The sequence below is a fragment of the Alligator sinensis genome, unplaced genomic scaffold, assembly GCF_000455745.1.
Source record: "Alligator sinensis unplaced genomic scaffold, ASM45574v1 scaffold37_1, whole genome shotgun sequence".
NCBI lineage: Eukaryota > Metazoa > Chordata > Crocodylia > Alligatoridae > Alligator > Alligator sinensis.
In genome coordinates, this window is record NW_005841955.1 from 1,764,467 (window position 1) to 1,779,370 (window position 14,904).

General features: G+C 41.6%; 1 protein-coding gene across 1 annotated transcript in view; it reads left to right on the forward strand.

The window, feature by feature from the left end:
• Positions 1–14,904, forward strand: part of FILIP1 (filamin A interacting protein 1) — a 218,497-nt gene that overhangs the window by 109,226 nt on the left and 94,367 nt on the right. The window contains 2 exon segments of the mRNA XM_025200098.1: positions 5,060–5,233; positions 10,066–10,244. Coding sequence (XP_025055883.1) covers positions 5,060–5,233; positions 10,066–10,244 — 353 coding nt within the window.

The following is a 14,904-nucleotide window of genomic DNA, read 5'->3' on the forward strand; positions in this document are numbered from 1 at the left end:
TTTTTTTCTGCACTAGGTTAACTAAGGGTTAACAAATGATAATAACAGCCTTTTTTTTGCTGCGCATGTCAAAAAGAAATTTATAACTGCGACACCAACATGAAATAGAACTTAGCCTTCTGTGCTGTACATAAATCATTATAATTGGTCAAAGAAAACAAGAAGTAACCCTATGATAATACCCTAGCAAAGACCGCTAGATAACTGGCGATTCTAATTAAATTTATGACGTGGCAAAAAGCAATTGGCTAGTACACAAACAAAACCCCACTGCATTTCTGTGAAGTCAGAGAGAGTGACTCCGTATACACCTGGAGACCTCTAACATAGGTGTTAGAGTAAACTGACAATTTGATCACTTGCCAGTTCGCCCCCCCGTCTTCGACCTTATCTCAGACGTAATCGACGACCGCCGGCCCGACCTTCTGCCTGACCACTTTTGCGAACTGACCTACTTTGCAGACCGACTTCATGAACTCTAAGCTGTAACTAACCAAGTATCTCTGACCTCCGTCTTTCACCACCTTGACGGCGTGAGTAAATAATCTTGCTTTGCAACCGATAAGCATCCGCCTAATTATTTCCACTCCAAGCGTCACAAGTACCCGCCTGACGGCCTTCTAAGGCCCCCGGACCGACCCTCTACTGACCACTACCCGGGTGGGAGTCAGGGAGAGCTGCTGGCCGGCTGCCCTGGGTCCCGACAGTATGGAGAACAGACTACACAGCAGAAATCACATTGGCGCAAATTGTCTGGGCACTGTGGGGAGGCTTGCACTATTGCTGCATAAGTCTTGTCAATAAATCAAGAAGTTTGGTTGCTAAGCTGTCTAAAAGGGGAGTGGCTATTACTATGAGCTATGTTCTCTGACATAGTTAAGGGACAGCTGGACAGAGGTTTTAATGGGGTACAAATTTGTATTTTAGTACCAAAGGCAGGAGTTAGGTAGAACTCAGCCCCTTTGCAGTTCCAGCCCTAAAAATCTTTCCACTTTAACAAGTGAAAGTAATCTGGGTGTTAGTTTGCATTGATCCCAACTGTTATTTACAGCATTAAAATGAAGCAGCAACTTTATACAGATGTAAAGGAAAATGTAATAAAAGTAGAGCTTCAAAGACTGTACAATTTAAATAGCATATAAAAGCAACTGGGTATTTCTGTTCCTATCAATTGTAGTTATGAGTAAACATAAAAAGCTAAAAAAAATTTTAAATCATTCATTTTCTAAGATCCCATACACTGAATGTAAAAAGCTGGCTTGATTACTTTCAAACTTTCAAAAAAGTCTTCATTGAAAAGAAACTATTGAAATATCTAGTCATCTCCCATCTTGGGATATTCCTGCTTATCACGTTGCCAAGGGAAAAATGGAGTAGAAAGATGGATTTCTTGTCACTAACAACCATGGGCTGTGATTTATAGGCAACTTTATTTCCAATCCAAAATCTCTTTCTCATGTCTGTGTCCTGAGTGATCCTGTACTTTATAAACAGCATTGAAGTGAATGGAGTCCTAAAGCATATCTGTCAGTAGGAATTGTAATATAGTCCCTCTCTGGTAGTCAAAAGTACTTTAGCATCACCCGTAATTCCCCACCCCTTTTTTCACCAAGTATTTATGTCTTTCTCCTAGGATTATTTTGCTTGCTATCTGTAAATGGGCCAGGCACTCAGGTTAGATTTAAGTGTCTGGTACCCTGAAACAAAACAGCACCACGTGAGTTCTTTGTTTCAGTGGAAAATCAGTCATTTGGAGGTAACATGAAATTATTAATTTCACAGGCCTGCTATTTTGGATTATTCCCTCTGGACCCAGAATGAGAAGTTTTAGGGAGACTAACTGGTTTTGTAAAAACTGAGAAATACTAGAAGTGATGGTGTTTTCTGTGAAGGAGTCCCCTATGGTTCAGTGGTTGAGTCTTTGTCTATTGCACAGGAGATCTGAGTTTGATTCCCAGCTATGTATCCATCTACAACCATGGAAGCACCAAACATCTGGACACAGTCTGGTCTTTGGATTCTGTCTCAGTGCCCTAAAAAGAGGATGGAAGGGCTGGGCAGCCTCTACTCCTCCAGAAATTTCTACCCAAGCATATGCATTGAAGGTCTGGGTGGCCCTCATGCATACACTGTGATCCAGTAGGATCAACAGTTGGCACATTGTCTGTAATCCTGGTGCCCATTAAATATCAAGAACAGTTACACTTCAGAACTCCTCCATTCCTGGTCTTGTTTTTATCAGATAAAATAAATTTCTATTCTGTTTATTATTAGCACAAGCCTTTTTTTTTTTTTTGCTCTGATGCATCCTAACGACCTGATGTAGAGGAATTTAATGCCCTCCCTGGCCAATTCACTTAAGGCTACTGCCAGCGCTGGCCACGCTCCCCCACCCACTCTCTCCCCCAGCTTCCCTATAGACGAGGGCTGCTCTAGCATGTCCTGGCTTCTAGCCTGAGCCACTGCAGGCATGTGCCTGCATTTCCTGATGTGTATTCACTTGCCAATTGGTTCAATTTAGGCAGGTTAGACTAACCTGGAAAGATTGAATCGATTTAGGTTCTGGCTTTTTGAATGTCTGTTCCTAGCCTAAGTGTTCCTTACAAGAACGGCAGGCTAGAACTCAGACTACTTAGTCTTTTTCATTACAGCTGATATCCTTGAAAAGATAATCATGTGAATGATGAATTAAAACCACAATAGGGATTAGGTGCCTATAGTAGCAGAGTCATCAATGCTGGCTTCTTACATAATGTATGGGAAGGTTCAGGCACCTCAGAATAAGATTCACTACAGCTACTACACTGAGTGGGGAGCTGTCTAAGCTAGGCAATAGAAAATGGCACAAGCAGGGTTGGGTCATAAATCCTGATTATATTTGGGGCTTAGGCTGGCTAAAGAACTATCCTTCCAATACGCTTTCTTTCTCTGCTCCCATAAATCTGTGCTTTGCCATCCAAAATGTAACAGTTTCAACTGAAGCCTCTTCTAAACATATGTTCTACACCCTGGTGGCTAAGGCACTCTTATGGCAGATGTTGGCTTGAATCCTCTGAGGTAGAGGAGGGAACTGCTGTAGGTCTCCCATATCCTGTATGTGAACTATCGCCCTCAAACTGATGGATGACGGTTGGAAGAGAGGACACTTTCATGTCCTCTTTTTCTGTTGATCCTGATCTTTTAAGTATGCTCTAAGAATGGGGCTTAGATATGAACAAAGGTCTGGATCCTTAAAAGCAGGGCAATGTTTTGGAGTGAGGACTCACTTTAATAGAGCTCAGCTCCAAGCGTAGGCTGCTTTCAACCCAGCTGTACTGCTACCTCAGCCTCAGTCTCCACTCCGCACACAGTGCTGCCACTGCCACTTCTCCCCACTGTTATGAAGGCAAAGCCCCTTGAAACAAACACATTGAAATCCCCTGTTGCTGAAAAGCTGCAGAGGCACCCTGAGCTGAATTCAGCCTATAGGCCATAGGTTACTAATCCATGCTTTAAAAAGTTTTGGTGAAGTCCATGGAAGTTAGGTTCCTAAGTATTTTGAGGAGCTGGGCCAAAGCTGCTTTGTATTCTTAATGCTGTAGCAGGGTTGGTGTGCTGTTGTAGCTATGAGAGAGACTGAATTTTTGGTGACATATTTTATTGGACCAACTATATAGTTGAGAGAGATGATAAATAAGCTTTCAGACACAATGTGCCCTTTGTCAGGTCTGAACACTTGATGGTTGAAAGATCACTAATATCTCTCCCAACTACAGAGTCAGTCCAGAAAAACTTTGCTTCTTTCAATACTTTCAAGACATTTTTATATATTGAAAATATATATTATGCCATTTTTGAGGCTTTTTATGGCTTCATTTGATTCCAGAAGCGCTGGGCTCATGGTAACTAAGATACGTGATCTTTATGCCTGATAAATGTGGAAAAAAAAAATCACCAAAATATTCTTTACACTGTCTAAAACATTCCAGGAATATCAAAGACAGAGTAGATTCAGTAAAAATATTTTATTGGCATCAATTGGGATTGATCTGAATAATTGCATAATTTTTTGCTCAGTTTCTTTTTTTTTAAATGAATTGGAATACAAACATTTACTTTTAAAAACTATTAAGATTGCAAAGTCAAGCACTTACTAGTTAAGAAGCATCAGAATTACAGCTGCCTTAGATATCTTAATTTAATCTTGTGTGTTCTATATCATATATTCTTATTATATCATAACATATTCTTAGTTCTACAGGACTCCTGCAGGGTAGACAGTGAATGAAGCTGTAGGTTTAAAGGAACAAGGGTATTCTATTTTGGGGGTTGGCAATCTACAGGCTAGATCCATCCTGCTAGGCCATCGGATCTAGTTTACAAAGCTGAAGGGTGTGGCAGTGTTTGGTGGCTGGGACTTCATCTGTATTACAATTTAGAGGTGGAGAGAAGTGGTGGTGGCAGTGGCAGTGGCCACGTCCTAGTGCCAGCCCACCTTGGACCTGAGCTGGGGCATTGTGCCAGCCACCTAACAAGGTTGCCAACTGTTGTTCTCAATAGATTAAGGCTGTATGCTAGGGCCCTGGGTCACAGAGTATTATTCCTGGCAGCTATAGACTTCATATGTAATCCTGGGCAAGTCATACTTCATATATACAAGGGGTCGAATTCAGTTCACACAGGCAAATTTTATTCAGATACTTCCCAGCTATTGAGATCTTACATTGGTTTTATCTTTTTTTTTTGGCATGTGTACAGTACATGTTATACACACCGGGCGCATCTACACGAGACAACATACTACGTCACCATAGCAATGAGCTATGGCAATGTAGCTTCAGTGGGCAAAAACTGTGGTACCGGAGCTATGTTGCCATAGTGACACACACCCTCACTTTAGCACGTCACTATGGTGACATAGTGGCTAAAAATAACCGTGTGCTGACTAGAGGAAGTACTAGATAACGGCGCAGTAGCAATGGCACAGGAGGAGCACATGTAGAGTGTAGTTGCAGTGGTAAAAGTTAGTTTGTCTGCTGGTTGCAGGTTGTCTAATTGTACTGAATTGTCATTTTCACAGGCCAGGGAAGATGTGATCCATATGCTGAAGACAGAGAAGACCAAACCTGAAGTTTTAGAAGCTCACTATGGATCTGCGGCTCCAGAGAATGTCCTAAGAGTATTACACAGAGACGCAATCCTTGCTGAAGAAAAATCCATAGGGGAAGATGTCTATGAGAAACCTATTTCAGAGGTAAAAAAAACCAAACAAAAAACAAAACAAAAACAAACAAAAAAAAACAAAAACAAAAAAAACCACTTATGAAATTCCCTAGGATGGATAGAGATTCTCTTCATGACCTAAAAAAAAAACTCATTTACCTTACATTCAAGAGGAGAATATTCAGCACTTATGAAAAATAAAAAGAACTAAAGAGGATGTGACTGTTTATCTGTCCCTAAGCCAATAATACATTTTCCATGCAGTAACATTGGTTTGAATACAATCATAATACATCTGTCATGTTCCTTAGGGTTCTGCTTCCTCCAGGTAAAGAACATGGAGGAAGGGGAGGATGCAGGGGAGGTGTGGGGTTGAGGCTGCACTCCCCTTCTGTCACTGTCCTTGGCTGACTAGGGGGAGCCCCAGAGCCAGGGCTCCTACTACATCCCAGCCACAGGCTACAACTGTGCAGTGTGCCTCATTTGGCAGGGGACAGTGGCAATAGCATGCAGGTTCCTCCTTCCAGAGCCTGTTTCCTGCCACCCCTTCCCCCAAAGTCCCCTCCTGGTTGGGAGCAGGTGCTGGAAGGAGGAACCTGTGCATAGCCACCGTTGTCCCCAGATGATGTGGGCATTGTCCCCATGGGCCTTCCCTCCTCCACCCCAGGTCAACCAGGGACAGCAGCAGCGGTGTTGGCTGGAAGCAGGTTCCTCTTTCCCACTTTCACTATTGTTTTACTGTTCCCTGCCCATCTTCCTGGTATGCCACACTGCACTTTAGGAAATCACTGATCCATCAATAGTCATATTAGCTGTTCACATGATAATAATCTATCTCAGACTGATGTTGATCTCACTTTTGTAAACCTATAGTGACTATATGTTTGGAAGAAACACACCTTTGTATCTATGGATCTCACACCTTCATAAACCCATAGTGACACTCCATGTTTGGAAGATATTCCCTCCCACCCCTGACTGAAGGGAGTCAGAAGAATCCCCAAATTACAGCTGTGGGATTTGATCCTGGAATTGAAGTCTGCTGAATTATACTACCATATAACAGATCTGAGATCAAGTAAGGTCCTTGTGTCTGATGGAGTACCCAGCACATCACACAAAGTATAAAAGGGCATCTTTGGTCTCCATTAAGTTTTGTGGAGTACCCAACAATGGGTTTGTCTACACATGCATTAATGCACATTAAATCTAGTATCTCAGGGCATTTTTACACGTGTTCTGGGAGGCATAGGGTGGGTGGGGGACATGTTTTAATTAACCAGCCACACTAATTAAAAGTGCCTGAGCATCAGCGTGTATCAGCATCCCCATGCTGAAAAATGATGGTGGGGTGCTTTGAACTAAAGCTCGTTCAACAAGGGAAAGAAGAGGGAAAATACCTTTTCTCTCTTGTGGCAGAGAGAACATGGACCAATGGCTTGAGGTTACAGCAAAGTAGGTTTAGGCTGGATATCAGGAAAAACTTCTTCACTGTTAAAACAGTTAGGCAGTGGAATAGACTGCCTAGGGAATTTGTGAACTTTCTATCACTAGAGGATAAATGAGCTTTAGTTCAAAGCACCCCGCTGCCATTTTTCAGCGTGAGGATGCTGATACACATGATGCTAGGCTCTGCTAGAATGTGTTAATTTTCACACTCCAGAAGACTTGATTAATCTTCTGGATTTCCAGCATATTGGAACAGGCTTTGTGCATGTGTATAGGAGTCCTGAGTCAATTGTGAGGTACTAGGAAAATGCACATTAGCCTGTCTTAATGCACATTTACTAAATAGCACAGTTTTTCAGTGACACTTTAATGTGCATTAAAATAGGCTAATGCATATTAAAGCATGTGTAGATGCACTTGATATATAGTAAGTCACAATTTATGTACACTTTTGCAAAGTTCCCTGGCTACTGGAATACTGCACTATTCATAATTAACTGTTGGTTAGAAGATACTTTAAAAGATGGTGTTATACTTCTAATCTGGTATCTAGTAAACAAAATCAAATGTAGTATTCAGGGACAGCATAGAAAGTGCAAAAATCTTAGAACTCTTAGAGAAACAGGACTGGAAAAGACCTCCAGAAATCATCTAGTTCAACTTCCTGCCTGAAGTAGGATCATCCTTATCCAAACCATCCTACACAATACATAATATAAACTCTTCATAAAACTGCTGTTAACCCTGACACAACACAGACCTAATACCCTAACCTGCCAGCAGGGAAACCATGGCAGCCAAATATTCTGCTTCTATGAAATGTTGTCAATTTATACTCAAGAGATCCTAGGTAGTGGACCATGCTCCCCACTACAGAGGAAAGTAAAAACCCCTATGGGCCATACCAATATGATCATTGTGTAAAATTCCTTCCTGACTCCAAATATGGTTATCAGTCTGAACCTGTGCAGATGGGCAAGAATCTCTAGCCAGGAACTTCTGGCTTTAGTCCCAGCAGAAACATTGGTACACCACAGTTAAAATCCTCAGCCTTGGCTGTAGCCAACACCCAATGCCTCTGAGAAAGGCTTAAAAACACCCTGACACGTGTAAAGGAAAGCAGGAGAGAGGCAATCAGCAAAGGCCAGAAGCCTGGGAAATACCAATAGAACATAGGCGTAGCTATGCCTAGGTCATTCCCGACCAGTGACTGTCCAACCTCTACTTGAACACCTCCAGTGATGGAGAGTCCACAAATTCCCTAGGCAGTCTATTCCACTGCCTCACTGTTCTAACAGTTTTTCCTGATACCCAGCCTAAACCTACCTTGCTGTAACCTCAAGCCATTGTCCATGTCCTCTCTGCAGCAAGAGAGAAAAGGTGCTTTCACTCTTCTTTATGGCAGCCCTTCAAGTATTTGAAGACTGCTATGATGTTCTCACTTAAGCACCTATTCTGCAAGCTCTTTATCATCTTTGTCACCCATCTCTGGGCCCTTTCTAACTTCTCTATGTCCTTTATAAAATGAGGAGCCCAGAACTACACCTAATACTCTAGATGAGGCCTACTTAGTGCTGAGTAGAGAGGCACTATCACCTTCCTCGTCTTGCATCTAATTCTTCTATGGATGCATCCCCAAATCACTTTTCCCTTTTGTGAGGCTGCATCACACTGTAGACTCATACTGAGTCTGTGGTCTACCAAGACTCCTAGACCCTTCTTGATAGTGCTGCCATCCAGCCAGCTGTCACCCATTTTGTATTTGTGTTTTTGATTATTCTTCCCAAGGTGTAGCCCCTTCCATTTGTCTGCTTTGAACTCCATACTGTCAGCTTCAGCCCATCTTTCCAATTTATGGAGATCCTTCTGCATTGTACTCCCACCCTCTGACATGTTCACTATTCTTCCCAGTTTTGTGTTGTCTGCACTAGCTCATGAAGCTTTCTATGTCAGCATCTAAATCATTAATAAACACATTGAACAGCACTGAATACATGAAGATACATGAAATATTCAGAAACAACACTAAAATAGCATAACAGGAATTTTATCTAAAAAGGACTTTGGTCTTGTCTCCATTCACTGCAAAAACAATCCTGTCTAGAAAGCTTATTATAAAATGGTTGGCATTAAAATACTGTGATGATATTTTCTGGCTTTAGAAGACCTTCTCTCCCAATATGAATCCATGCCAGGCTGTCTCTCCTTCATGAAATTTCATGAACATCTCTGATTAAGATATTAAATATCTAAAGGATTGTTTCAAAAGGGCTGCAGTCCTTTTATCCTCTTCCCCTTAGCCCATACAGTGATATTATAAAACAGCACTTGGCATGTGCAGTCTTGGCTATTCTCATTCCTATAATGAGTAGGTTGAGTGTAGTCTGTGAAGAACCCAATAAAAACCTTGGAGGTACATGAACAGAAAGGTACTGTATTTATCTAGCCAAATATGATATTTGTTATAGCTCACATGAGAATGTACTTTCACAGGAATGTATGCTGTGACTATGCTGAAGTTACACAGTCCAGCTTTCAATCTTGAGCATTTAGCTTGAGTGCCAACACCCACATTTACCTATCTAAATTCCCATTTAGATACTCAATTGCAACATTTAAGACACAGGTACATGAACAAGCTTCTGTGAGGTACGTCAAGGCAGGGATTTACAGTATACTAGCTATTCTTGGTAACTGCCTGTGAGTGCATTTTACCCTATGACAAATTAAAGCTATTCCACTGTAGTTTACCCTTATTTCATTGTGTGGGACAAACTGCCATGGGGTAGTCCCATTTACCCTGGGGTAAAGTTTATACATGGGCAGTAATCACAGAGGAGCTAGTGCATCATAGGTGGCAGGCCCTACATACCCACCCTCTTTTATTACACAGAAACTTAAATGTGTTTGCATGCACTTAAGTACCAAACATTAAGCATAAATATTTTTGCATTGGCGTCTCCCTTCTGCTGTTCTCAGGCATTCAGTTGCCATTGACTTCTGTAGTTCCTGAGGATGTTCGTCACATTACAGGAGTTGCTGATCATGTAATAAGCTTAGGTTCTCAGAAGATCAGTGGTTCAGTCCTGCCTGCTGCGTGGTGCAAAACACACCAGTCTTCTTTAAGTCAGTGAGAGGACAGTGTGCATAGCACCTCATCACAACAGGGCCTCAATGCTGGAAAAGTATTATTCATTATCCTGAAACTGCAAGATTCTGTCTTTTACATATTTGAGAACTAAGCACATGTTTATTGTCACAATACACTATAAATTAGATTTTTTCCCCCTACAATTAACCTTATTCCTAGTCACTGCTTTATGTAAAGCCCAAGACAAAATTGTTGAACTTGCATTTACCAAATGTAACATCCTTGGTTAGGAAAACAATTTCTTCTCCTTTTAAACAATCCAGCTGGACAGACTTGAAGAAAAGCAGAAGGAGACTTACCGACGCATGTTGGAACAGCTCCTGCTGGCAGAGAAGTGCCACCGGCGCACAGTTTATGAGCTGGAAAATGAGAAGCATAAGCATACGGATTACATGAACAAGAGTGATGACTTTACCAACCTCTTGGAGCAGGAGCGTGAAAGGTGAGCATTAGAGACAGTATATAAAAGGTCCTCAACCTCTTGAAACTCTCTCTTAAGATGTGAAATATTTTTTAAATGACCCCCACACACACCAGTCGTAAAGTGTCACTACAGTCATATTATCCCACGCAAACCAGTCGTAAAGTGTCACTACAGTCATATTATTAGTACAACATTGTTCAAGTCTAGAATAGGGAGAATACCAGCACCATTCCTGTGAGCTTGCTCTTGAATTTAAACATGGATTTGCTTTGGCCACTCACATCCATTTTGTGTTCATCTTCTAGAAGCTTTTTAGGGAGTTCAAATTTTATTTCAACTGGTTATATATTTAACTGACACATTCAACTAAATTAAACTGATGTGCTGTGTTTTCTTTTTTTGTTTTGTTTTGTTTTTTATGAGCTGGGACACTGCTTATCACAGCAGGAGGACTAGGTTTCCAAAACCACACATTAAAACACTAGCACACAAGCAAGAAGATCACACAGACTTGCTTCTAAGGTTGTGAATTTACAATTTCTGCTGGCACTTTTGAAGAAAGATGCTTCAGGCAAGTTGTGTGCTTTAACATTTTCTCAAACTTGCCTAGTCTTTCCTATCTGCTACCTTTTCCTAACCAATTCAGTGCCCAGATGGCCATGTCACCATGGTGGCCTCCATGCTAAGCCTGGGACCACTGCTGAGAAATGAATCCTACCCACTTCTTCCACTCCACTCTCCTCCAGTGAAAGTGTATGGGAGGGCTTGTTTCTCAGTGATGGCCCAAGGCTGGCCAGAGAAGTGATATAGGCCTGGCTCACACATTCTTCAAGTACTTGTTGTTACAGAGTTATGCTCATTAAGTCAGGGAACAGAGATAGTAAGCAATTTTTGTGACCAACCAAAACTAACCAATTCAGGTACTTTTTTACTTGAGATACATGGAGGTATTGTGACAGGGCAAGGCTATGGTTCCAGAGTCTGAGCCTATTCCGGACTCATTTCAAAGGCTGCTCCCCAGTCAATACAGCTGAAAAGAGGTGCCTAGTCACTAAGGCTGAAAAGTTATAGGTATCTGGATGTAATGCTACGTACATTGTTCCCTTGTGTGCTGTTGCCTACAGAAACGGTCATGCCCTAACTATGCCAGCCCAATGAGCTGCTAGATGTTAAGTACACTGAGTTAATTACTTGTTGCTGTATACTTCCTAGCTGGGTCCAAGCTATCTTTGCATAGATGGAGTATTTCTTGGTTGGACTGGTCTCATTTCTCTATTTTTTAAACATGCTTAGTTCACTAACAAACTTTAAAGAGCACAAATTCTGCTGCATCTTTCCCAAGCATTTACAATATTCCATTTAGAGCACATGAGGAAGTATTTTAGCTTATTTTTCCAGTTAAAGACTATAACTGTCACAGTTCTTTTATATAATTATTTTTATATGGATATGCATAGGTGGTTATGTATGCCCAGTGAAATACTACATAAATACACCCTGACCCAAAGTGCATTAAAGTCAATAGGATGCGTCCCATTATCTTCACTAATTTGGGACCAGGACTTTTGCAGTTTAGAAATTATCGTGATAAATTGTTCTAATGTAACCTGATTTACTTCCTATACCTCAACAAATTCATTCACTTCAATTTGTCATTTATTGCCTTATCCTCAGCCCAACTCAATCATGTAGGATGCTAAACAGAACCAAATGATGCTCTATTTATCTTTGCTGACCTGCATTGATATTTTTCCCAGTGATTTGAAGTTCAGAAATTTTACCTCCCATTAGTAATTCTCAGGTGTCTAGATCCCTCTCCATTTTCATTATCTCCTTTTTCTCTGCTCCATTGTGTCTCTCAAACTTTAATTTTTTACACTCTTTAAGTGTTATGCAAACAGTGATAAGGAGAGTCTGAATTTAAATGTATATTGAAACCAGGTCCTTTAGAAACAGCCAAATCTATTTGCTACAGTCACCAATGCATCTGTAGCTAGTAAGTGGGGGAAACTGCACCTGTTGAAGCCCTTTTGATGTAGGTTGAGTGACAAGAAGAATCTGATGTTGCTGTTTAATCTTTTTTGTTGGTTTAAGATCTTAATGAGAGAAATCATTTCACATTCAGCAATGACCCAACGGGGAAAAAATGGTATGTGACTGAACATGGAAAATTGGGCATGCACTTTCCTCTTAAAAGTAGTCCTTCTAGATCACTTACAAGGCAGATTATTAAAATCACCACAGGATGGAAACTGTTAATTAATTTAGACTTAAATATTTCAACTCTCTCTCTTTGGTAGGTAGATCCCTTAGGTTCTGACTGTGGAAAAACTTGATTCAGTAATTTTTTATGTTTTGAAAATTGGAAGTAAAATCCTTTGAAGGATTAATTGAGAGAGAGAGAGAGAGAGAGAGAGGTTGATGGAATGAATCAGCAGAAAAATCCCAGCTGCAGTCAGCAAGGCTTTTTTGTCAAAGGATGGGGTTTGTAACAGGAAGATAAACAGTGATGAGAAGAAAATACATGGAAAACTCAGCTTCAGTTCAGGGTCCTAACATTTCCCTAGTCCTCATTAGTGATATTCACTTTATAATATTTATAATATAATCAGTATCTATGTATACTAACTTGATCCACAGATGTCAATGCACTTTAAAAACATTAACATATCAGATATTTCTAATCAACCTCCACTTTACATACTGAGAAAAATGGCACAGAGAGCTACGATTTGCCAGAACCAAAAAATCTGTATATGAACATGGCTTATTCTCCTCAAAAACAAAAAAAAATGGAAAATTGGCAGGAAAAGAATAGGAGTGTTCAAAACTTGTCCAGCTTGGAAAGTGGTTGGACCATTTTCGTAGACAGGATGGTTTAGGAAATATACAAGAAGTAAGGATGTTTGGAGATATATTTTATTGAACTAACTGTATAGGTCAGGGGGTGCATCTACATGAGATGTTCAGTGTGCAACAGACTAATTCTACTGTGCATTAACACATCACATCAAAAGCCATGCTAATGCGCAATAGAATTAGTCTGCTGCACATTACCATCACAAAAAGACCATGCACCAGCACTAGTGCACAGTAGCACTGGCTACTGAGCATATAGTTAGTACCTCATATTAGAGGTAACAAACTTAATGCACTGTAACAACAGTACACTAATGGACATGTAGACACGCCCAGCAAGTCATTAAACAAGCTTTTGAGCACAATGTGCTCTTTTTCAGGTTGAGCAACCCAAGATCATTTCTGAAGAACGGCATGTTGTACCCCAAAAGCTTATTTAACCTCTCTCCTAAGTATCCATTTGGTCCAATAAAAGACACCACCAAAATTCCTTGCTTCCAGCTTGGAGAGGTGTCACAACATGGCTGTAGGTGTTTGACTGCCAGTTTTAATAGCTTGTTTCTGAAAGTCTTGATAGAAAAAAAAACAATCCTATAAGAAGACAACAGCTCTACAGTAGGGAGAGAGAATGGAGAGATCACATAGTATAAACAGAAGGTGCTCCTAAAGCAGGGGTTGTCAACTGGGGGTACATGTACCACCAGGGGTACTTGAGAAGACCCTAAGGAGTACGTGTGAGTGGGCGGAGATGGAGTGCTGCCATGTACCATCCCACGCTGCCGCACAGGCACTGCCCGCCTAGCTGGACGCGGTGGGGGTGGGGAGCTTGAATGCGGCAGCTGCTGCCACTCTGCATTTGGCCATGCACCACCACCCCCCCCCCCCCCCAAACACACACACTGCTCCGGGGGTACACTGCTCTGTGTCTGCCTGCCGAGACTACACTGATCCAAAAAGGTTGAAAAACCTTGTCCTAAAGGAAAGATGGCCTCACTGTGTTGTCAGTATCTTTATTGTTGTCGGTCATAAAGATCGAACTAAAACTTCATCTCTGGTTTCTTAGCTCTGGACTTTAAGAGGCAAGTCTGCCTCTCCACCCTTCCCTATTTTTATCAGAGTATGTACATTCTTCTTCTCTTTCAATGCTGTACTCCTCTAACCTCTACTATGTAGTAAAGTTTACTAGTCATCTCTTCTTGATCTTTCAATATCTCTAACTGCTCAAACACATTTCTACGGTTAATGGAGACCAGTGTTATTTTTGGTGTAATCCTGGGAGCAACGCTACATGCGCCCTCACCTGAATAATGAGATCCTGGGGTACCCAGTAGCTAGTAGCCCTGCCTAGCCCCCCTGGGAAGCTGCTGCAGTGCCCCGAGTGGAGAGCCTCCCCGTACAATCAAGCACCCTTGCAGACAATTTCAAACTATTGATAGGATTTAACTATTTACAACATAACAAATAATCATTAAATAAACACATGGATACACTGTCTAATAAACCCTCAAGAACTTATTTACACAGTCTCTCACTTGCACGTGGTGTTCTGGGGATCCCGTGTGCACTGCCCCTGGCAGGGTATCTCAGGGAGCGGTATTGTCTATGTCCCTGTACGTGGTCTGTGGACACTCCCTGGCACTGGTGTCTGTCTTGGTGCTCCTGGGGTCTCCTGGCAGCAAGCAGTGACCCCTCTGCAGTTCCTGCAAGACAGCCTTCCCCTGCCTTTGACCTCGTTCCCTGGTTCTGCTGGGAGCAGTATCTGGGCTGCAGGCTATAGCAACCCTCCTGCCCCACACAGCCTCACAGCCCCAGCAAATGC